Source organism: Dreissena polymorpha, chromosome 2 (assembly GCF_020536995.1).
Source record: "Dreissena polymorpha isolate Duluth1 chromosome 2, UMN_Dpol_1.0, whole genome shotgun sequence".
Taxonomy (NCBI): Eukaryota; Metazoa; Mollusca; class Bivalvia; order Myida; family Dreissenidae; genus Dreissena; species Dreissena polymorpha.
Window position 1 is genome coordinate 68,011,563 of NC_068356.1, and position 24,870 is coordinate 68,036,432.

General features: G+C 36.7%; 1 protein-coding gene across 3 annotated transcripts in view; it reads left to right on the forward strand.

Annotated features, from left to right (window-relative positions):
- The window catches only part of LOC127867453 (tetratricopeptide repeat protein 30A-like), a 34,850-nt gene continuing 9,980 nt past the window's right edge, over positions 1-24,870 (forward strand). The window contains exons 1-12 of one of the 3 annotated variants that reach the window (XM_052408610.1): positions 1-133; positions 391-456; positions 975-1,184; positions 1,515-1,571; positions 2,533-2,601; positions 3,853-4,024; positions 4,426-4,554; positions 7,752-7,793; positions 9,259-9,461; positions 11,627-11,692; positions 23,525-23,644; positions 24,496-24,572. In XM_052408610.1, coding sequence (XP_052264570.1) covers positions 80-133; positions 391-456; positions 975-1,184; positions 1,515-1,571; positions 2,533-2,601; positions 3,853-4,024; positions 4,426-4,554; positions 7,752-7,793; positions 9,259-9,461; positions 11,627-11,692; positions 23,525-23,644; positions 24,496-24,572 — 1,265 coding nt within the window. In that variant the 5' untranslated portion in view covers positions 1-79. The remainder of the gene's footprint in view (positions 134-390; positions 457-974; positions 1,185-1,514; positions 1,572-2,532; positions 2,602-3,852; positions 4,025-4,425; positions 4,555-7,751; positions 7,794-9,258; positions 9,462-11,626; positions 11,693-23,524; positions 23,645-24,495; positions 24,573-24,870) is intronic. The other 2 variants (XM_052408611.1, XM_052408612.1) reach the window with 2 other exon arrangements.

Here is a 24,870-nt window from a genome sequence, read left to right on the forward strand (position 1 = left end):
CCTAGGCGCATGCGCATTGCAAAGCATTCCTGACGACGCACTACTAACAGTTTTGACAGTTGTAAAAGTAACAGTCATCATGGCCCAAATTCAAATTAAAGAAGGCGAATTTACGTCAACCATATATGGAATGGTATTATTTTATTTTACTTTCATATGTGATTGTTTGCATCAAAATGTACTTCGCTGATAGCGGAAAAAATTCTTATGACATCTTGTGAAGTTGTGTGGTGTGTTTCTAGTGTTCGAGAATGAGGTTATAAACTGTTAACATTCTTTTCTGTGCTAACATTTTTTTACAAAATTTATACATAGTCCTCAGATCAATGTAGCTCAAACCTTAAAACGTTGGCACTCTTTTATTTTGCAATACCAGGTATTTTTATTCAGATCAAAGACCAGAGGTTTAGCGAAGCTGTGCAGGTGTTGAACACTCAGTTACAGACTCATCAGAGGGTATGTCAGTGCTACGTTGTTTAAAAATAAAGACATGCTCGTTTATCAGCAAAGCATTAGTACTGTACAGAGTGATCTAGCTACTAATATTGCTGCTTAAAAGAATCTTGTCTGAAATCACCAAGCCAATCGCTTTTATAATTTTGCATGTAGTATAATCAAGAGGTCCTCTACAAAGTGTGTTCACAGGGCTATTTTTGCTCAGTTTATGTCCTTTCTTTTGTCATATTTCCAAAGGCAACATTTTTTCCCTTATTCAGTGCCAAATATCCGAATTGATGTTCGCCTGTCATATATTGGGAAATATAGCTATTAGACTTAAGAGTATAGAAATACATGACAAATAAGACCTTTACCTTTTTCCCTTGTCCACATCTATGTTTTGATTAACTCGGTCAGTCGGTCTGAAGTAAATGTCAAGGCCAGGGAGGGTCTATCTATAAGTCTAAGGCTTTCCAAGCACTCAAACTGAAATCAATAGGATAAACCAAAGTAATTTTAAATATTTCCAAACACAGTCCAGGGCAGCCCTGTCCCTTCTTGGCTACTGCTACTACCAGAAGCAGGACTTTGTAAACGCCTCTGACTGCTACGAACAGCTGTCTATCATGCACCCAGAGATAGAGGACTACAAGCTGTACTACGCACAGGCCCTCTACAAGGCCTGCCTGTACCAGGAGGCAATGAAGGTTGCCTGTCAGATGGATATCCCTGCCAGGCAGGCTGAGGTAGGCAGCTTATTGTTATGATGAATGGATTTTTGTTGTGAGATCAATAATAATAAGTTATAATTACAATGCTTAGAGGTCTTCTGCCAGATGGACAACCCAGCTAGGCAGGCAGAGGTTTGATTAACTGAGCCTTGCTAAAGGAAAACTGGGCATGATTCTTGTGATTAAAGTGTCTGCCAAGATTAGCCTGTGCAGTCTGCACAGGAAGAGCCAAATCCGTGGCAACACTTTCCACTCTTATGTTATTTTTTGTTTAAATAATAAATATTTTACACATTTGCTCTTTCTGCAAAGATTTTTTGTACCTCATTAACCATTTAATTTCAGGTGGTCAAACTTCAAGCTGCCATAAAATATGGTGAAGAAGATTTGCCTGGAGCTAAGGTATGCATGCTGGAAGTTTGATATATTGTATCTGTGTGCGAGAAGATTGATAACAACAACATGGATGTCAAAATGTGGGAATATTAATCCACACGTCTACCAACTGACAAAATCATTATGCCCTGATTAATATTTGCAGTTGCTGTAAGTTTCCAGTTTTGCTTAGATATCCTTCCATAACGTGATTTTTCCCCAAATAATTAGTGAATATCAATCTGCTTTGATATTGTTTGGAATATCAATGATGCCAATATAAATATTTACCTTACATGACAGCAAATTAGCTTGTTACTGTGAAAACAGTATAGTATGATTATTGCATTATGAAGTATCAAGTAACAACTCAGCTTAATCATGTTGCTACCAGACAAGCATCTGTTACAATATAAAGGTGCAGACTGGTCTAAAAAAAGGGTTGTCCGGTTGGGAAAGTATTTCAAAATTTTAATTGATGATTCAAGTGGGCAAGTGTAATGATATACCCCTGAACAATATCACACATTTAAATAACCATCCCATCTTTTAAAGATAAACATATGGAAAAATAGACACGTCCAGTCATCTCATGTGTACTTTTCATTCTTAGTGTCAGTTTAGACAGTTCTTTTTTATCTGTTAAGTATCTTTTTTGGTCCTGCATCACATGACAATTATGACTCAAGTTGATTTGAAGTAAAATATTGCTTAAAAGTTTAAATGTGCCTTGCATTGTAAAATGGGGCTTTATGCATGTGCGCAAAGTGTCATCACAGATTAGCCTGTGCACATGCTAATCAAGGGCGACACTTTCCGCATAAACTTGCAAAGGGCTAACAAACAAAAATTCTTTAATAGCGGAAAGTGTCGTCCAATATAAGCCTGTGCAGATTGCACAGGCTTATCTGGGACAACTCTTAATGCACATATAATAAATCCATTCTCCTAGAGCCTATCTCATATATAAAGTGCGGCTGTATTTCAGAGTCTTGTTGAGCAATGTCCCACAGATGATCCGGACACAGAAATCAACCTGGGTTGCCTGCTGTTTAAGGTAAGACAATATATACTGTGTAACCAATATTATTCGTCTTGAGACCTATCTTTTGCGTGTTCATTAAACCCAGAAAATAAATGTCTAACTAATGCATATGTTCTAGATCTGGTAAAATATAAAAGTATTTAAGGGAAAACAAATAGTAGAGATTTTGCAAAATCGCACAATTTTAACATTAATTGTTTTAGATGGAATTGTTTTTTCTCTTGTTTATTACATGTGAAAATGTCATAATATGTTTTGAGGTGAACCAAATTGATGTTACGTCATGTTGTTTATTTGGAATAATAAATATGGTGTCTACCTTGTGATCAGGAAATTTGCTTGAATACATGTACCTTCTTGAATGTGTTAATCTTTCTCTGGCAATACCAAGTATATGTTCTAGCCGGAAAATGCAATTGGGATTATCTCGTTTAAAAACCAACAATAATTTATAGATTTTAACATAGATGGTTCCTACTTAAACTAGTTTGATCCCTGCAAAGGTGCTCCATGAATAACTTTCCTCATACAGTACCAAGTACATGTACTGCTTCACCATGAACACAAATTTAAACATGCCTCATGAGTCATCAGCCCTTAGAGACAATCGATAAAATACAAATGCGTTTTATTTAAACACTTTCCTGCTCAGAAGCAAAGTGAGAGTGGCTATATGCGATCAGCATAAAACCAGCACCCCCAGGGAGTATTTCACAGTCGGTTCAGGTTTCATGCTGTTTGCTGCTCATCAGTATCACCAGGTTATAAATGAAGCCTGTAAAACCGAAATCTAGAAATAAATACATTTTATTAAATTTTATTTGATTTTCTTATGGACTAGTAATGCATGAAAGTGCGTATCTAAATGGGAAGGGTTAAACTAGTTTGATACATACAAAAATGCGATATGATTTGCTTTTCTTAGAACCATACCAAGTACTGGTTCTTCCATGGAAACAAAATCAAGAATATCTCGTGAAGAATCCAGATTTTACTTAATGAAGTGTATACAAATACTTCAAAATCATTATTATTTATGTGACATTAATATTCTATGATTGTATGGGTTGACCGATCCACAAATAAAGCACAAAGACATCAGAAAATGACTGAAAAAAAAATCTTTTTTTTTTGAAAATTCTTATCCACAAATTTTCTAGTCAATGCAAAAGTAATTTTTTGTAAAACCACGCCATTTCATGCAGACCAATGCAATTATTTTACAGTAACATTAATTCTAAACTACATGTTGTTTCTACACAGGAGCACAGGTACCAGGAGGCGTGTCAGAAGTTCACCACGGCTATCCAGATACTTGGGTTCAAGCCTGACCTGGCCTACAACATCGCCCTGTGTCACTACATGATGAAGAAGTATGCCCCAGCCCTCAAGCACATTGCCGACATTATAGAGAAAGGCATAAAAGAACATCCAGGTGTTTACATGTGAAGAAATGTGGTTTTGAAGGCTTATTTTATGCCCCCATCATCTACTGTGTCTGTTGTACTGCTCGAATGTTAGAGGTTGCCTCTTGTTGACACGTTGTGTTTTACATCAAAATTCCTTCCATAGTGTATCCTTTCCATTGTAATGTATGGATAAACTTTTAATTCCAAACCTATTTTGATTCAACTTTTGTGTCTAACTGGTGTCTTAAGTCAAATTAGAGCTTTTTGGAAGGTGATTTTTAAAGTTGTTTGTTCAGGTTTTTCACACATTTTTTTTTGCAAACAGTAACTATCCAAGATAACAACCGTCATGGTGGCAAATTTGGCATATTGATAGATTATACCACTGTAAATTCTTCATATTTTTTTATTCCTGTGTATATTTCAGAGTTGAGCGTCGGCATGACAACTGAGGGTATCGATGTCCGCAGCGTCGGTAACTCACTGACTCTCCATGAGACAGCCCTGGTGGAGGCTTTCAACCTCAAGGCTGCCATCGAGTACCAGCTGAAGAACTGTAAGCTGCATTGCATGTCCTTTGACATTACTTACGTGCCTGATTAACCCACTCCCTAATAATAAATTGCAAACATAAAGTAACTTACTTGTATCATGAAGTTGATACTTTAAACCCCACATATAAATTTGAAAGTAAGATTCCTAGTCATTTAAAAATTAATTATGTGTTTACGGCATCTATAAGGGATTTTAGTCGGCTCAGTTATGAACCAAATAGTCAGAGCTTTATTACTTACCCAAATGTTTGAGTGGGCATCCTCCCTGTGAATAACATGCATCATGTCTATTTCACTGTTTCAACTACAGGCAGTCAAACGCAACACATTTGTTCTGGGTTATGTTGTGAGGTCACTGACTAAGTTCAATTCATCTGACCTGCAATTTAGAAGAGATAAGCCCCCCTTTAGTGCTCAGGAATTTGGTTACCGTATCCCTATCACTGTTTCTGCAACAGTTATTCAATAAAAACTTATCACATGTCTTTGGGGGTCATATGAGGTCACTGACCAAGTTTCATAACTAAGCAATTTAGCAGAGTTATGGCCCCTTTATATTATACAAGATTTGGTTAAGGTAAATGTGCAACATCTTCATTTTACCATTTTAACCACAGTTTTTAATCAAAACTTCAAATATGTGTTAAGGGCCATTGTGCAAGGTAACTGACCAAGTAACATAACTCTAACGTGCCCCTTTATGTACTTAAAATTATGGTTAGCTTTGTGAAGTACATAATATCTCTATATATTTACTAGGTTTTAACGATAAAAAATGAAATGTGCGAGCTTTGCCTGACAGACACAGTGTGCAGCATTTTTTAGCTCATCTATTTTTTGAAAAAAAATTATGAGCTATTGTCATCACCTTGGCGTCGGCGTCGGCGTTGGCGTTGGCGTTGGCGTCGGCGTCCGGTTAAGTTTTGCGTTTAGGTCCACTTTTCTCAGAAAGTATCAATGCTATTGCATTCAAACTTGGTACACTTACTTACTATCATGAGGGGACTGGGCAGGCAAAGTTAGATAACTCTGGCGTGCATTTTGACAGAATTATGTGCCCTTTTTATACTTAAAAAATTGAAAATTTTGGTTAAGTTTTGCGTTTAGTTCCACTTTTCTCAGTAAGTATCAATGCTATTGCATTCAAACTTGGTACACTTACTTACTATCATGAGGGGACTGGGCAGGCAAAGTTAGATAACTCTGGCATGCATTTTGACAGAATTATGTGCCCTTTTTATACTTAGAAAATTGACAATTTTGGTTAAGTTTTGTGTTTAGGTCCATTTTATTTCTTAAGCATCAAAGCTATTGCTTTCATACTTGCAACACTTACTAACTATCATAAGGGGACTGTGCAGGCAAAGTAATGTAACTCTGACTGGCATTTTGACAGAATTATGTGCCCTTTTTATACTTAGAAAATTGAAAATTTGATAAAGTTTTGTGTTTAGGTCCACTTTATTCCTACAGTATCAAAGCTATTGCTTTCATACTTGCAAGATTTATGAACTATCATAAGGGGACGGTGCAGGCAAAGTTATGTAACTCTGACTGGCATTTGGACGGAATTATGGGCCCTTTATACTTAGAAAATTGAAAATTTGGTTAAGATTTATGTTTTGGTCCACTTTACCCCTAAAGTATCATAGATATTGCTTTCATACTTGGAACACTCACAAACTATCATAAGGGTACAGTAAAAGGACAAGTTGCATAACTCTGGTTGTCATTGTTACGGAATTATGGCCCTTTTTTGACTTAGTAACTTTTAATATATGGTTAAATTTTGTGTTTCGATCCACTCGAAGTATCAAGGCTATTGCTTTCAAACTTCAAATACTTACATGCTATCATGAGGGTACTGTACCTGGCAACTTGAATTTTACTTTGACCTTTGAATGACCTTGACTCTCAAGGTCAAATTATTAAATTTTGCTAAAATTGCCATAACTTCTTTATTTATGATTAGATTTGATTGATACTTTGATGAAACTACTCTTACCTGACATACCACAATAGACTTCACCCAAACCATCCCCCATGCCCTCCCCCCCCTCCCCCCCTCCCCCCTCCCCCCCCCCCTAATTTTTTTTTTTTTTTTTTTTTTTTTTTTTAAGATCATCTCACAAATGACCACCACACCCTCACACTATACCCCCCACCCCACCCCCCCACCCCACCCCCCCCCCCCCCCAAGTTTTTTTTTTATTTTTTTTTTATTTTTTTTTTTTTTTTTAAGATCATCTCACAAATTATCACCACACCCTCACACTATACCCCCCCCCCATTTTTTTTTTAAACGGTTATGTTTGAAATACCGTCCAACCATCGCACCCAACCCCCACCCCCCCCCCCCCCCCCGCGATTTTTTTTTTTTTTTTTTTTTCTCGCTTTTTTGGAAGATAATGTAATAAATGTCCACAACCCCACACTATACACCCCTCTTCACTCCACTCCTCCCTCCTTTGTGATTGAAAATGAGAGTCCCTTCACCTTTAAAAAGAAAATAGATGAGCGGTCTGCACCCGCAAGGCGGTGCTCTTGTTTTTTATTTTTACTACATAAATATGAGGTCATATGATTCCACCATTGTCCCTTACTGCTGTAGTTAGAAAAGAGTGTTTTAGTTCCGCATCCTTGACGCTTAATTGTATATATATGTTATTATGTCATTGTTAACATATTGTTAAAACAAATTATTAACGTTAGTCTCCCCTAATTTTCTCTTAGACAAAGTTAAATGATAGAACGGTATCATTTCACTTGAGCCAGAGTGAAATGATCGAGCGGCATTAACTGTTATTCTCCTATTATTTACAACAACACGTAAATAAATTGCAGTCTTGGAATTGATCTACTTTCTAGATGCCCCCCCCCCCCTTTATGTTTCCTCCATATACTTACTGTGTGAGTTAAATTCCTGATAGTCATTAATGATCTAATTTAGACAAATAAGACAGAACGGTGATTACTTGGGCCAGGCAATTGATTTACAAATTTGAGTTTTGTGCTATGTTATTGCCATATTCCCTGCAAGGGAAGTTTTAAAAGGGGGTTTTATAACATTCTTGGGAGTTTTTTTCCTTGATGTGACCTTAAATGCGACAAAAGTTAACAAGCACCAACTTGTGCCTTACAAGTTTTGCCTAGTGTCTTATTGTTTTCAAAGTGGCTTGATTTCATACTCACATATTAGCAAATGCAACTCTGAGAGGGGATACAAATGCAGGTGAGTATGGTAAGCAAGGTTCATTGTTAACATCTTAAAGAATTATTGTTTGTCTTTAGTTTTCCCTGAGTTAAATTGATTGTTCTGGTTCCTACACATTTTGTTAATCAGTGATGGTCGAATTTCAATTTTCTTGTTACATGTGTATATTGCCAAAGATTTGGCAAGAAAGTAAATACAAACCAGTGTATTGTCGACCCTCTGATTTCCTTATAGTCCTATTTTTACCATATTGTATGGACAGTAAGTTACAATATCATCATCCAATTAGGTGCTATTGATAAATTCTCTTTGTTACAAAAAAATACCTTAGAGACTGCTATTGATCTGGCCATTACATGTCATGTGATCGTCAGCTGACCCTCTACAAAAATTGTACATGACTATAAAACTCGAAAGTCGAATAATTTATATAAAAAAAACACTCATGAACAGGTCTGAATTATTTTCATGAAATATTTTATTAGCAGAAACTTTTTCTTTCCAGTGAAAAATTAATATGTTTGATTAATTAAAAAAATATGCAAAATATTGACCTACACTTTCTGTCCCAAATATGACAGTGCTTCCAAGATGGCAGTGCTTCCAAGATGGTGACCATTATAAGTCTTTTGGGGGAAATTCATATTTTTATACAAGAAATGTGAACTTGATTTTTAATAAACATATAAATCCACTTACAGTGTTTATAGTAAATAAATCTGAAATGTAAAAAAGCTTGTTTGTAAATTGACCAGTGCAGTGTTTTGACAGTTTTGTGATAATATACTGGTACATGTAGATCACTGCACTGAAACTGCAGTTAAACCTTGTTGGCCTGTATCAGTATGTTTAACACACAAAAAATATGTTAAATACATGATAACTGTATTGAACCCATGATAAATATGTTAAACACATGATTAATACACTAAGTATATGATAAATGATATTGTGTTAAATACATGATAAATATGTTTATAACAAATAAATATGTTAAAGGCAGGATAAACATTTTGCGTGCAATGTTAAATATTATAAATACATGTTAAATATATTAATGAAAAGATACATATTTTCATACTGGATAAAAATATGTTAAATGTAGAAAACATGTTTTATTCTACATTAATTTGTAAAAAAGGTGATAGAATGTTGAATAATACATTATATAACTGATATTTCAAAATGAAAATGTAAAACTTTCTTTTAAAAAATGGCTGATTATTCTAAACTTCACTTCCTCTACCTTGAAAATCAGACTTTATGTGTCTTGTTATGTGAAACAACACTTTCCGCTTAAACTAGATTTTCGGTAAAAAGGGAGTTCCTTTTAACAAAGAATACCATTAAAGCGGAAATACCATTAAAGCGGAAAGTGTCATCCCTGATTAGCCTGTGCGGACTGCACAGGCTAATCTGGGACAACACTTTACGCATATGCAGTTTGCCCAATTTTCACAGAACAAGACACATATGATCAACTTATTTTCAGTTGAGGCGGCGTGCGAGGCCCTGACCGACATGCCGCCACGTGGAGAGGAGGAACTGGATGCAGTCTCCCTCCACAACCAAGCACTCATGAACATGGACCAGGACCCGACCCAGGGCTTTGAAAAACTGCAGTTCCTCCTGCAGCAGAACCCCTTCCCACCAGAGACGTTCGGCAATCTGCTGATACTATATGTGAAATATGAGGTGGGTAGTATTATTGAAATATGAGGTTGGTATTATATGTGAAATATGAGGTGGGTAGTATATGCGAACTATGAGGTGGGTAGTATATGTGAAATATGAGGTTGGTAGTATATGTGAAAAATGAGGTGGGTAGTATATGTGAAATATGAGGTTGGTAGTATATGTGAAATATGAGGTGGGTAGTATATGTGAAATATGAGGTGGGTAGGATATGTGAAATATGAGGTGGGTAGTATATGTGAAATATAAGGTGGATAGTATATGTGAAATATGAGGTAGGTAGTATATGTGAAATATGAAGTGGGTAGTATATGTGAAATATGAGGTGGGTAGTATACATGAAATGCAAGGTGGGTAGTATATGTGAAATATGAGGTGGGTAGTATATATGAAATATGAGGTAGGTAGTATATGTGAAATATGAAGTGGGTAGTATATGTGAAATATGAGGTAGGTAGGATATGTGAAATATATGGTGGGTAATATATGTGAAATATGAGGTGGGTAGTATATGTGAAATATGAGGTGGGTAGTATATGTGAAATATGAGGTGGGTAGTATATGTGAAATATGAGGTGGGTAGTATATGTGAAGTATGAGGTGGGTAGTATATGTGAAATCTATGGTGGGTAGTATATGTGAAATACAAGGTGGGTAGTATATGTGAAATATGAGGTGGGTAGTATATGTAAAATATGAAGTGGGAAGTATATGTGAAATATGAGGTGGGTAGTATATGTGAAATATGAGGTGGGTAGTATACGTGAAATATGAGGTTGGTAGTATATGTTAAATATGAGATGGGTAGTATGTGTGAAATATGAGATGGGTGGTATATGTGAAATATGAGGTGGTGACACAAAGGGGTGCACATTATATAATATACTTAACGAACATGTGACATTTTGCTGTAAATTTGAATGAAGTAAAGCTGTTAAGAATGCGTTAACGTCTTTTAGGTAGAATAGTAATGATTAGCGCTAATTGTTAACAACTTTATTACCCATTGTGTTTATTGTTGTTGTTGTTGTTGTATCCCAAAGAATTCCATAAAAGCAGAAAGTGTCCTACTAGATAAGAACTGGGGACTGAACAAGTAAATATGGAACAACACTTTACACGCACGCATTAAGGCTGGTTTTCCCAGAGCAAGGGTCTAGAGAAATCAGCCTTTAAATGAGTCTTTTCCAGGTTATAGGAAGTTAAGGTCGCTTTTAAAGGGGCATAACTATGTTTAAAACAGCATAATAAATTCAAAATTATGATTATCATTTAATAAGTGTATTTTTAATGGTTGTTTTAAAAAATGTCTTGTTTTTTATGTATTTGAGTGTAGATCACTTAATGACATTTAGCGGTTTGTTTATGATTAAACAATCTATGAGCTGGTTTCTTTTATAGTATAATTATAGAATAGATTATTTGCATGGTGCTATCGATGTGTTGGGGTGTAACCAGAAAAATCTCAAGTTCATGTAAAATAACTTCTGTACATAAAACTGTTTAGAAATGATGGGAATTCTGCTCTTACAAAAAAACATCACTGAATTTACTGATTATGTCTTATAACTGAAAATTATCCTTGTTGCCATATCTGCTCAATGCGCATGTTATATATTAGCTTCGCGTTGGGAAAACGTGACTAAATGCATATGTGTAAAGTGTCGTCCCAGATTAGACTATGCTGTCTTCACACTAATCAGGGACAACACTTTCCGCTTAAACTGGATTTTTGCAGAAGGGATTGTGCAAACAGCATAAAACCAGAACAGCCTGCGAGTAACTTGCAGGCTGTTCAGGTTTTATGCTGTTTGCTGCTCATCAGTATCTTAGAGTTGGAAATGAAGCCTTTAAAACTTGAATCTAGAAAGAACGGTCTTAAATTAAATGTAATTTTTTTAAGGGATTACAAATGCGTAAGAATACGTATCTAAGTGGTAAAGGGTTAAACAAAAAAATACCATGTTATTTAACAGTATCTGCCATAAAAAGCCTGTGCAGACTGCACAGGCTAAGCTGGGATGACACTTCACACAAGCATTAAACCCCGTTTTCCCATATCAAGGCTCATTTATTTATATAAACTAATGTATGGATCTGCTTTCATAAGAAAATAGTATTGCATATTGCATGCATTTTTGAAAAAGTGAATGTTTTTATTGCAGTACTATGATTTGGCTGCAGATGTTCTGGCAGAAAATGCTCATCTGACATACAAGTTCTTGTCATCAGTGAGTCATCTTTGTTGTGTTGCATAACTTTGACGTCCCTATTTCTAGTGGTGTAATTCTACGTCGTAAACTTTGTACTTGTTCTCAAAGATAACTTTAAGATGGCAGTATGCATTGTGAACATTTCAATTCTGATGAATTTCATTTTGTATTCTGAGTTCGTGTACCTTGGTGTGGGCAGTTTTAACCTTTCCCCAGCCATAGCAAAGTGAGAATGGCTTTTGCAACCAGCAGGAAACCAGAACAGCCTGCGAAAAACTCGCATTCTGTTCTGGTTTTATGCTGTTTGATGCTCATTAGTATCTAAGGGTTGGAAATGAAGCCCATGAACACTCAAAATCAACAAATATTTCGTACTATATTTCGAAAAATAAAGGTCACACATATCAAATAAATGTTCAGGGCTTCCCCTGGCCCAAAAATTTCTGTAGCCAACATTTTAGCCAACTGGATATTTTTGTAGCCAAATTTTAGAAACTGTAGCCAAAGTATTAGCAAAGCATTCGGAACCGCCTGTTGTATAGGCTACAGTAGTGTTAAAGAAGAAACTAAACAAAGAAGCTTTAATAAGTTTATTACTATAATCATCATGTGTGCATAACAAAAAAACACAGTTGTGCAGCAAAGTACACATTAGTCATAGCCGACACACAGCCGCTTCACTTTTGGATATTGCTGCAGCCTGCGCATTTGTCATAGATGTTTTCAGACTAAAGAGGCTTGTGAGGCCTCTTTGTGATCTGAAATAAACAAAATCAAATATGCTAAATTTCAAAACAAAAAGCTCATTTTGAAAAGTGTCAATATATATTTATTATGAAAATATTATTGTTATTTTTAATATAGTATTAATAATATAAACAATATTCATGTATATACATTTTAATATTAATGATTGTCATTCTTTTTTATTACCTTTTGATTTTTCGTGTTTTGAAATGTTGTCTTTTTTCAACATACTACACCAAGGTGTGAATGAACATGATTTTTGAAACTGTATGCATATTTTGCAAAACATCTTTTTTGATTTTGCGTTATAATATAACCACATGAATTCCGAAAGCCAAATATCTTTGAACGATCTATTGTCAGATTTGATTTTTTTTTAGACCGATTCAATACATTCGTCAGCGTATTGCCTAAGGTTGCCATAGTGGAAAACGCAATTCTGACAATGTTTAGGCTTATATTCCCATCAACCTGTCGTCATTCACAATTGCAACACATTAAGACTATGATCTTTAACAAACATTGCAAACAATTAACAAACTACTCGAAATTAAAATCAAATTATCAATTTCTTTACTTGCGTTCATTGTGTGACTTAGTTGATAATTCGCTAACTGCTATTACTCAAATTGATTGGAATCGGTAGCAGTCTTTAATCAGTGTTTATTGTTTATCTTAGCCGATAAGATGTACGATAACACCTTTTGTTTTCACACCAGCAAGCGTTCTATACATAGATGGTGACGTCACTGCCAGTACACAATGAACCAGCAAGTTTGCTTTGTTTCGATGACCGGTTCTGACCGGTGTTGCAGCAGACTGCGTATCAAATTTTCTGGTTAATAACACGATGATGCATTGACGCACAGTCGACGGTTAAAGAGTTTACTATCTGGGATGGTACTTGACAGGCAAAAAAACGTTTCGCCGAGCATTTTCGCCAACCGAGAATTTTATTCGCCGAATTTTAAAAACGTTTCGCCGAGCATTTTCGCCAACCGAGAATTTTATTCGCCGAATTTGCGAAACTTTCGCCAACGGCGAATTTGGCGAACGACAGCGGAAGCCCTGAATGTTGCTTATAGCATTAGCCAAACTTTTAACAATAGATGTGATATAGTAACATAGATTAAATGCAATACAAAATGCTAGTTTTTGTTTGGTCATAATTTATTTCATGTGCTGCTATAACCGTACATTTATGAGTGAATGAGATATTGGCTTTGGAAGTACAACATAGTTCTCATGAATACGTTGTTCTTCCGATGCTGCCCATAGCCTGTCTTGCGTTTGCTCGTAAGTGTTCAGATATGTAGGTGGGAAATTAACATGGAATATATTGTAGCACGAAAAACAAAAAACAAGCATTTTCTCATTAATTCTATGTTAAAATACCACATCTAACTTTGAAATTTTGGTTATTGCTATAAGGAACACTGATTTTATGCGAGGCTGTTTTCGGAGAAAACCCGAGCTATTGTCATAGCCAGCTCGTCCGCCGTCCGTTGTAGGCGTCGTGCTAAAACCTTACCATTGGCTCTAAAATCAAAGTGCTTCCACCTACAACTTTGAAACTTCATATGTAGATGCACCTTGATGAGTTCTACACGACACACCCATTTTTGGGTCACTAGGTCAAAGGTCAAGGTCACTGTGACCTCTAATATCAAACTTTAACATAGGCTCTAAAATCAAAGTGCTTCCACCTACAACTTTGACACTTCATATGTAGTTGCACCTTGATGAGTTCTACATGCCACACCCATTTTTGGGTCACTAGGATCTACGGTCAAGGTCACTGTGACCTCTAATATCAAACTTTAACAAAAACCTTAACATTGCCTCTAAAATCAAAGTGCTTCCACCTACAACTTTAAAACTTCATATGTAGATGCACCTTGATGAGGTCTAGATGCCACACCCATTTTTGGGTCACTAGGTCAAAAGTCAAGGTCACTGTGACCTCTAATATCAAACTTTAACATAGGCTCTAAAATCAAAGTGCTTCCACCTACAACTTTGAAACTTCATACGTAGTTGCACCTTGATGAGTTCTACATGCCACACCCATTTTTGGGTCACTAGGTCAAAGGTCAAGGTCACTGTGACCTCTTATATAAAACTTTAACAAAAACCTTAACATTGCCTCTAAAATCAAAGTGCTTCCACCTACAACTTTGAAACTTCATATGTAGATGCACCTTGATGAGTTCTACATGCCGCACCCATTTTGGGTCACTAGGTCAAAGGTCAAGTCACTGTGACCTCTAAAAAAAATAAATTCTGACAAGCTTTGGCAACCGAGCGTGGCACCCGTTTATGCGGTGCTCTTGTTTATGTCCCCCACAACAATAAGTGGGGGACATATTGTTTTTTCCCTGTCTGTTGGTTGGTTTGTTTGTTTGTTTGCTCCAACTTTAACATTTTGCCATAACTTTTGCAATATTGAAGATAGCAACTTGATATTTGGCATGCATGTGTATCTCATGGAGCTGCACTTTTTGAGGGGTGAAAGGTCAAGGTCATCATTCAAGATCAAAGATCATATATATAGCTTTAAAGCAGCGCAGTAGGGGACATAGTGTTTCTGACAAACACATATCTTGTTATGTGTTAACTTTATTTTACGCAATATTTTTCATAATTTTCTTTAAATTTGAGTATTTATGTTACTTCAAAAAATTAATTATTTTCTTAATTTATATACAGACAGTGTTTGCAGTAATAACACTTATTTAATGTCTTGTTTTAGCCAAGGTTTCAGGCAAGTTCAGTTCTACATTTTTGAATTACTTTTGAACATTTAAAGTTTAATTGTTATAATTTTTTATTTTGTCTAACAGAAGAAACCATCTTTTTAAGCTATATTGTTAAATGATGGGCTTTTAAATGGTAGCTTTTAAGTTACCCCTTAATTAAGTGTCAGTACATGAAAAGGCTCATAAACTCTGATGTCTGGAAATTGCAAATTTAAGCCCAATTTTTAAAAGATTTTGTGTGAAGAAGATATATGCTAGTTTTGTGCATTAAGTGTGGGTTCTTTGAAATGTTACTACAGTATTCACGAGGAAAGTCCCTCAGCAGTTCGCAGGTTTGAGTATTTCTGTCGTAATTCATATTTTTCTGCATCTGTGTTTGCTGTTTTATTGCATGTAATATTGAATCCAAACTATTTTGCGTTGTGCTAATTTGTTAGTAGGAAAGTACTTGTATTTTGTTTGATTGCTAGCATAAGATTAAGGCATAGCTTGAGTCTATTAGATATTTTATCATACGAATGGCAAATGTTGTAACAAACATTTTAAGGTTATGATTCAGTGAGCAAAAAATGGAATTAGAAAACAAATTGTTTAATCTGTTGTGTTGTTGTTGGATATAATTTATGTTATTTTGTTGTTTATGAAAAAATGGAAAATCTTATTTTATTTCTGAGGTATACATTTTGTATATGTATAGATGTTTTCACAAACTCTCAAGTACCTTTTGTACACAGATAGACAGTCACATAACAATATATGTTTTGGCATTGTCCGTCCATCTGTCCGTCCGTCTTTCCATCCTTCCGTCCGTCCGGCACTTTTGTGTCCGGAGCCATATCTTGGAAGTGCTTTGACGGATTTCATTGAAACTTGGTATGAGTATATATATATGGATAAGAGGATGATGCACGCCAAATGGCATTGTACAACATCATATAATAACGGAGTTATGGCCCTTTGTATCTTGAAAAAATGCTTTTTTGTGTGTCCGGAGCCATATCTTGGAAGTGCTTTGACGGATTTCATTGAAACTTGGTATGAGTATATATATATGGATAAGAGGATGATGCACGCCAAATGGCATTGTACACCATCATATAAAAAAAAGGAGTTATGGCCCTTTGTATCTTAAAAAAATGCTTTTTTGTGTGTCCGGAGCCCTATCATGGAAGTGCTTTGACGGATTTCATTGAAACTTGGTATGAGTATATATATGGATAAGAAGATGATGCACGCTGGCCTTGTCCATCCGTCCAGAAAACTTTTGTGTCCAGAAGTATAATGGCGGGGGATATCAATTCAATGAATTTGCTTGTTTTGACGAAATTCATCCAGTATATATATGACATGACATGAGTTTAAATTTTATACCATATTTTATACAAGTTTAGGAATTTGTAAAGCTTGCTTACGAATAAATTTCCTGTATGAATTTAATAAATCAGCAAAGAAAATTACTAGTTGTGTAAGCTTCATGATAAAACTAGAAAGGTTATTTTTAATTCTTTGAAATTAGTGGACTCTGCAATCTCATTTCAGCATATTAAAGTGATAGATCTGTCACACAAAAAGTAACCAAGCAAAATGCTCAATAAGCTAAAATACACATGTTTTAAAATAAAAAATACTTGTATTTGTTTTATGACATATTAAACAAGGTGAAGCATGCAGTAGATCTGTTTTTTAGCTCACCTGAGCGATAGCTCGGGGTGAGCTATTGTGATCACTCACCGTCCGGCGTCCGTCCATCCGTCTGTCTGTCTGTCTGTAAACAATTTGTAAACATCTTCTTCTACTAAACCATTGAGCCAATTTCAACTAAATTTCATGTGGAGCATCCCTAGGTCATGGGACAAAAGAATTGTTAACAGGGGTTTTTTTTACTAAGAAAGTGACGCCGATATTCGGCGTCTTCCCCTACCAGATTTTTTTCCCTCAAAATACAATTTCCCCACCAAAAATATCATTTTTCACTAAATTATAATATTTTCTCTCAAAGAAATGTTTGTTTTTCCTTTGGGCATTCGACAATTATCCAATTTGCACCATGTACAACGATCTCGCTCTCTCTCTCTCTCTCCAGACGAACACAAAAAATCTGGGAATCCCAGTTATTCTAAATATAGCTCTTAAATTACGTCATGTAAACTGGGCAACTAATCGTAATAATCATGTGACTATTTTACTGGATACCGGTCTTGCGCGAGAAGGGTGTTTCGTCGATTTATTACCGGAAACCAGTTGAATTTTCATCCGGGCTATATGCAAGCCAAGATATAAACGTGAAAACAGAAAAAAAATGTCTCACAATTGGCGTTCTTACACAAACAAAATAAAACATTCGGACTCGGAAGATACTGAACGCATCGAGGCATTTTCTAAGAAAGAATCATCGAAAACCGTTATAACCCAGCAGGATTCTGAGGTAATCAACATCGAACATTGTGAAAGTGAAAGTAGACAATCGGCAGCTGCCGCTCCTTTCCCTTCCAATACTGTAGCAGATCAAGATCGTCAACCCATTCATCATGAAATTGAAATCACAAAATTGACATCGTCCCCCGGCCCCAGTACAGAAATATAGTTGAAAACATTTCCCATTATCAAGATCTACACCCATCTATTAAGAACTTTGACTTTAATACGTGTTAAATGTGTTTAAGAACAAAAAGGACAGAGACAAGCCTCTTTTAATGAGTTATAGACATTGAAATGAACAGTTTTTATTTTTTCCCCTAATTTGTCTCTTTCGCACTCTTTTTTCCCCTGTCACCCAGCGTCCAGCGTCTTCCCCTTTCTCTAAAAAAAACCCCTGGTTAAAAAAAAATTTATCACATAACCAAGATGGCCGCCATGACCATATATGGTAAAAACCTTAAAAAATCTTCTTGTCAGAAACCGCTCATCAGATTTTCAAAAAATTTCACAGGGATGATCTTTGAAGGCTCCCCTAAAAAAGTTGTTCAAAGAAATTTGATTCGTCAAAAATCATGGCCGCAGGAGCTCGTTAAACTTTGCATGTTTATTCGTTTTTGCCTATTTTGTGAAAACTTTCAAAAATCTTCCACATTTTTTGTCCGATCCTTTCCAAATTTGCACAGTGTCTTTATATCAATGAGGACACGAACCCTACAAAAAATGAGCATTATTGGTCCATGAAGTACAGAATTACCTCCCCTTGAATTGAGAAAATGGTGTTTATGCAATAAAGTCCAAATTTTTCATCCAATTCTTTCCAAACTTGTAAGGATTTAGCATGGTTCAAACAAGGAAAACAACTACGGTTTATGCATGTTCTTTTTATTACAGATTTGCCTCCCTTTAGTTCATTCAAAATCTCATTTTACAGCAGAGATTCCAAATCTGACCTGTAAATGAGCCCCATATTTACTGCCAGTGCTAGGTTACCTTTTCCCATTTGATCATTCTTAAGTATTGGTCTTGTAATGCTGCTACTGCTTCTGCTACTGCTACTGCTACTGCTACTACTACTACTACTACTACTACTACTACTACTACTACTTCTACTACTACTACTACTACTACTACGTTCTACTATACTACTACTACTACGACTACTACTACTACTACTAACTACTACTACTACTACTACTACTACTACTAGTACTACTACGACTAGTACTACTACTACTAGTACTACTACGACTAGTACTACTACTACCACCACCACCACCACCACCACACCACCACCAACCACCACCACCGCCACCACCACCACCACCACCACCACCACCAACCACGTCTTACTATTACTACTTCTACAACTACTACTACTTTTACCACTACTGCTGACTACTAACTACTACTACTTACCACTACTACTACGAACTCTACTACGACTTACTACTACTACTACTACTACTAAGATACTTACTACTACCTACTACTACTACTACTACTACTACTACGAACTACTTACTAGACTACTATACTACTACTACTACTACTAATACTACTACTACGACTATACACAACTACTATTACTCTACTACTACTCTACTACTACTACTAATACTACTACTACTACTACTACTACTACTACTACTACTACTACACCACCACCACCACCACCACCACCACCACCACCACCACCATTCACAGTGACAAAAAACGTATTCACACAATGGCTGCTACTACAACTTATAGCCCATATAGGGGGGCATGCATGTTTTACAAACAGCCCTTGTTTCTATGGGATTTTAACCACAACTGTTCATGTTTATCTCCGACACATATTTTTAGGTCACCTGTCATGAAGTGACACGGTGAGCTTATGGGATCGTGTGATGTCCGGCGTCCGTTGTGCGTGCCTGCGTGTGTCCGTGCGTCCGTCCGTCAACAATTTGTTTGTGTAGACAGTAGAGGTCACAGTTTGCATCCAATCTTGATGAAATTTGGTCAAAATGTTTATCTTGATGAAATCCGGTTTCGGATTGTATTTGGGTCATCTGGGGTCAAAAACAAGGTCACTAGGTCAAATAATAGAACAACCTTCTGTAGACAATAGAGGTCACAGTTTTCATCCAATCTTTATGAAATTTGGTCAGAATGTTTATCTTGATGAAATCTGGGTTGGGATTTTATTTGGGTCATCTGGGGTCAAAAACTAGGTCACTAGGTCAAATAATAGAAAAACATTGTGTAGACATTAGAGATCACAGTTTTCATCCAACCGTTATGAAATTTGGTCAGAATTCTTGATGAAATCTGGGTGGGATTGTATTTGGGTCGTCTGGGGTAAAAATCTAGGTCAAATAAATAGAAAAACCTTGTGTTGACAATAGAGGTCACAGTTTTCATCCAATATTTATGAACTGTGGTCAGAATGTTCATCTTGATGAAATCTGGATTGGGATTGTATTTGGGTCATCTAGAGTCAGGAACTAGGTCACTAGGCCAAATATAGAAAAACATTGTGTAGACAATAGAGGTCATGGTTTTCATCTGATCTTAATGAGTCAGGTGAGCGATTCAGGGCCATCATGGCCCTCTTGTTTTATAGTAATATTTTGTAAAATCACAATAAACCATCTCACCATGTTAATTTCATTTTGTTTAATCCTGAACAAAGTCTTTGTTGTATATGCATGGGTGAAATAAGTATAAATCAAATGCAACTGCTTATGATTTTTTTAAACAATTTAGGATTAATTGCTTCACAATGATAATGTTCTTAAGTGTTTTTGGAGGCAGATTGTGAGAACCAATAATTATATTTGTTAAAAATAACTAAAATCTGGACTCTCAATAGACCAAGAAAGCCAGCATTTAAAATTAGGGCAAAAATGCAATTTTTTAATTTAGCTAAACTAGTTAAAAAATCTCTTAAGTTGATAAAAATTGAAAAAACATCACACACACTGAACCACATGAAAATCATTCATGTTAGCACCATGACTCAAATATGAGCAGTGCAGTATGGTAAAGAGCTAATCTGTCCGCTAGCACCATGACTCAAATATGAGCAGTGCAGTATGGTAAAGAGCTAATCTGTCCATAGCACCATGACTCAAATATGAGCAGTGCGGAATGGTAAAGAGCTCATCTGTCCGCTAGCACCATGACTCAAATATGAGCAGTGCAGTATGGTAAAGAGCTAATCTGTCCACTAGCACCATGACTCAAATATGAGCAGTGCAGTATGGTAAAGAGCTAATCTGTCCACTAGCACCATAACTCAAATATGAGCAGTGCAGTATGGTAAAAAGCTAATCTGTCTGCTAGCACCATGACTCAAATATGAGCAGTGCAGAATGGTAAAGAGCTAATCTGTCCATAGCACCATGACTCAAATATGAGCAGTGCAGTATGGTAAAGAGCTAATCTGTCCACTAGCACCATGACTCAAATATGAGCAGTGCAGTATGGTAAAGAGCTAATCTGTCCACTAGCACCATAACTCAAATATGAGCAGTGCAGTATGGTAAAGAGCTAATCTGTCCGCTAGCACCATGACTCAAATATGAGCAGTGCAGTATGGTAAAGAGCTAATCTGTCCATAGCACCATGACTCAAATATGAGCAATGCAGTATGGTAAAGAGCTAATCTGTCCGCTACCATGACTCAAATATGAGCAGTGCAGTATGGTAAAGAGCTAATCTGTCCATAGCACCATGACTCAAATATGAGCAGTGCAGCATGGTAAAGAGCTAATCTGTCCATAGCACCATGACTCAAATATGAGCAGTGCAGAATGGTAAAAAGCTAATCTGTCCGCTAGCACCATGACTCAAATATGAGCAGTGCAGTATGGTAAAGAGCTAATCTGTCCACTAGCACCATGACTCAAATATGAGCAGTGCAGTATGGTAAAGAGCTAATCTGTCCGCTACCATGACTCAAATATGAGCAGTGCAGTATGGTAAAGAGCTAATCTGTCCATAGCACCATGACTCAAATATGAGCAGTGCAGTATGGTAAAGAGCTAATCTGTCCACTAGCACCATGACTCAAATATGAGCAGTGCAGTATGGTAAAGAGCTAATCTGTCCGCTAGCACCATGACTCAAATATGAGCAGTGCAGTATGGTAAAGAGCTAATCTGTCCATAGCACCATGACTCAAATATGAGCAATGCAGTATGGTAAAGAGCTAATCTGTCCGCTATCATGACTCAAATATGAGCAGTGCAGTATGGTAAAGAGCTAATCTGTCCATAGCACCATGACTCAAATATGAGCAGTGCAGCATGGTAAAGAGCTAATCTGTCCATAGCACCATGACTCAAATATGAGCAGTGCAGAATGGTAAAGAGCTAATCTGTCTGCTAGCACCATGACTCAAATATGAGCAGTGCAGTATGGTAAAGAGCTAATCTGTCCACTAGCACCATGACTCAAATATGAGCAGTGCAGTATGGTAAAGAGCTAATCTGTCTGCTACCATGACTCAAATATGAGCAGTGCAGTATGGTAAAGAGCTAATCTGTCCATAGCACCATGACTCAAATATGAGCAGTGCAGTATGGTAAAGAGCTAATCTGTCCACTAGCACCATGACTCAAATATGAGCAGTGCAGTATGGTAAAGAGCTAATCTGTCCGCTAGCACCATGACTCAAATATGAGCAGTGCAGTATGGTAAAGAGCTAATCTGTCCATAGCACCATGACTCAAATATGAGCAATGCAGTATGGTAAAGGGCTAATCTGTCCGCTACCATGACTCAAATATGAGCAGTGCAGTATGGTAAAGAGCTCATCTGTCCATAGCACCATGACTCAAATATGAGAAGTGCAGCATGGTAAAGAGCTAATCTGTCCATAGCACCATGACTCAAATATGAGCAGTGCAGAATGGTAAAAAGCTAATCTGTCCGCTAGCACCATGACTCAAATATGAGCAGTGCAGTATGGTAAAGAGCTAATCTGTCCATAGCACCATGACTCAAATATGAGCAGTGCAGAATGGTAAAAAGCTAATCTGTCCGCTAGCACCATGACTCAAATATGAGCAGTGCAGTATGGTAAAGAGCTAATCTGTCCATAGCACCATGACTCAAATATGAGCAGTGCAGTATGGTAAAGAGCTAATCTGTCCATAGCACCATGACTCAAATATGAGCAGTGCGGAATGGTAAAGATCAAATCTGTCCGCTAGCACCATGACTCAAATATGAGCAGTGCAGTATGGTAAAGAGCTAATCTGTCCATAGCACCATGACTCAAATATGAGCAGTGCAGAATGGTAAAGATCAAATCTGTCCGCTAGCACCATGACTCAAATATGAGCAGTGCAGTATGGTAAAGAGCTAATCTGTCTGCTAGCACCATGACTCAAATATGAGGAGTGCAGTATGGTAAAGAGCTAATCTGTCTGCTACCATGACTCAAATATGAGCAGTGCAGTATGGTAAAGAGCTAATCTGTCCGCTAATGAGACCACAAAACATTGCATGACTTTATGGCAGACAGCTTAGCTCCAAACCAGACTATGCATTTGCATGGGCTGCTCTCGAGCTATGCTGGCTGCAGATGACAAAAGACCCATTTTGGCTTGACATGTCACATACCTCATCCTATGACGGAATGGCATTACATGTATTTGCACTGTGTTCCTTTGCTCTGTGTTCCCAGTACCTGTGTATCATGATTTTCTCTATGATCCCAGCATCTGTACAACTTCCTTTGATTTGCTCTGTGTTTCAAGTGACTGTATGACTTCCTTTGATTTTACTGTGTTCCCAGTACCTTTATGACTTCCTAAGATTTTGCTCTTTGTTCTCAGTACATGTACAACTTCCTATGATTTTACTCTATGTTCCCAGTACCTGTATGATATGCTCTGTGTTCCCAGTACCTGTATGATATGCTCTGTGTTCTCAGTACCTGTATGACTTCCTGGAAGCCGTTATCACAAGGCAGACGTCCCCTGAAGAGGCGTACAGGAAGCTAGATGAGATGGCCACCAAGCAGACAGAAACTCTCCGCAAACTCACCAAACAGGTAGCAGTTGTCATTTTTGAAAATGTTTGTTCAACCCTTTCCCTCTCAGAAGCAAAGTGGAAATGGCTATATGCAACCAGCATAAAACCAAAACAGCCTGCATTTAACTCGCAGTCTGTTCAGGTTTTATGCTGTTTGCTGCTCGTCCATAGAGGTACTATTTAGGTTTGAAATGTAACCTTTAAAACTTGAATGTGCTGAGAAAAGTCTAAATTGAATTTGATTTTCTAAGGGACTAAAACGCATTGAAGCTCATATCTTAGTATGAAAGGTTTTAAAAAGTATAAATGTTGGTTTAAACTGGCTGTTGGGTGTTTCTTCTTTATCAGTCTTAAGTGCTGTATGTTCTCAAATTCCTAAAATTGTCTGGAGATCTTTAGTATTGATTTTTAAGTAGAAGCTGTTTGTTATTTATTTAAACTGGAAAGTTTGCTTTTATATATTTGGGACTTTAGTGGACACTCCCTCTATAGCACTCAAGTTTTAGCTATGTTTCAATTTTACATATGTAATATGTCATGTAAAATTTACTATAACAAAAGCATGCCTCAAGTGCTAATATTATGGATGGATCTTGGTTTTTCCACCTCTAACCAGCCATGGTTAAATGACAAAAATTACTGCACTGAAGAAAAATACAACAAAAAACAGCTTAACCAATAAACACATGATAACATTAATAGGATTATTTTGCTAAGAAGAGACTTCCTCTAAAGGAAACGACTATTTAAGCTGAAAGTGTTCTCCCTGATTAGCCTCTGTGGACTTCACAGGCTAATCTGGGAGGACATGTTACTGACATGAATAATAGGCAGCTTTTAGAGAAGGAAAATCTATTGATCATCTTTCAGGTGCAAGAAGCCAGGACCAATCATGATGATGAGGCAGTGAAGAAAGCTGTGAATGAATATGACGAAGCTCTGGAAAGGTAGAATTCTTATGGAATAGAGAAAACTTACCAGTGAGCCTTGCTATGGGGTAACTGGGTTAATTGTATGTGCTTAAAGTGTTGTTCCATAATAGCCTGTGCAGTTTGCACAGGCTAATTAGGAATAAAACTGTCTGCTTATATGATATTATTCCTCTGAAGGCAATTGCAACTAAATGAAATTCCCATTCAGGCAGAAAGTGTCATCCCTAATTAGCCTATGTGGATTGGGCAGGCTAATTGTGGTTGACAATTTAGGCAGATGTATAAAAGCCCGTTTTTTTCAGAGCAAGGCTCT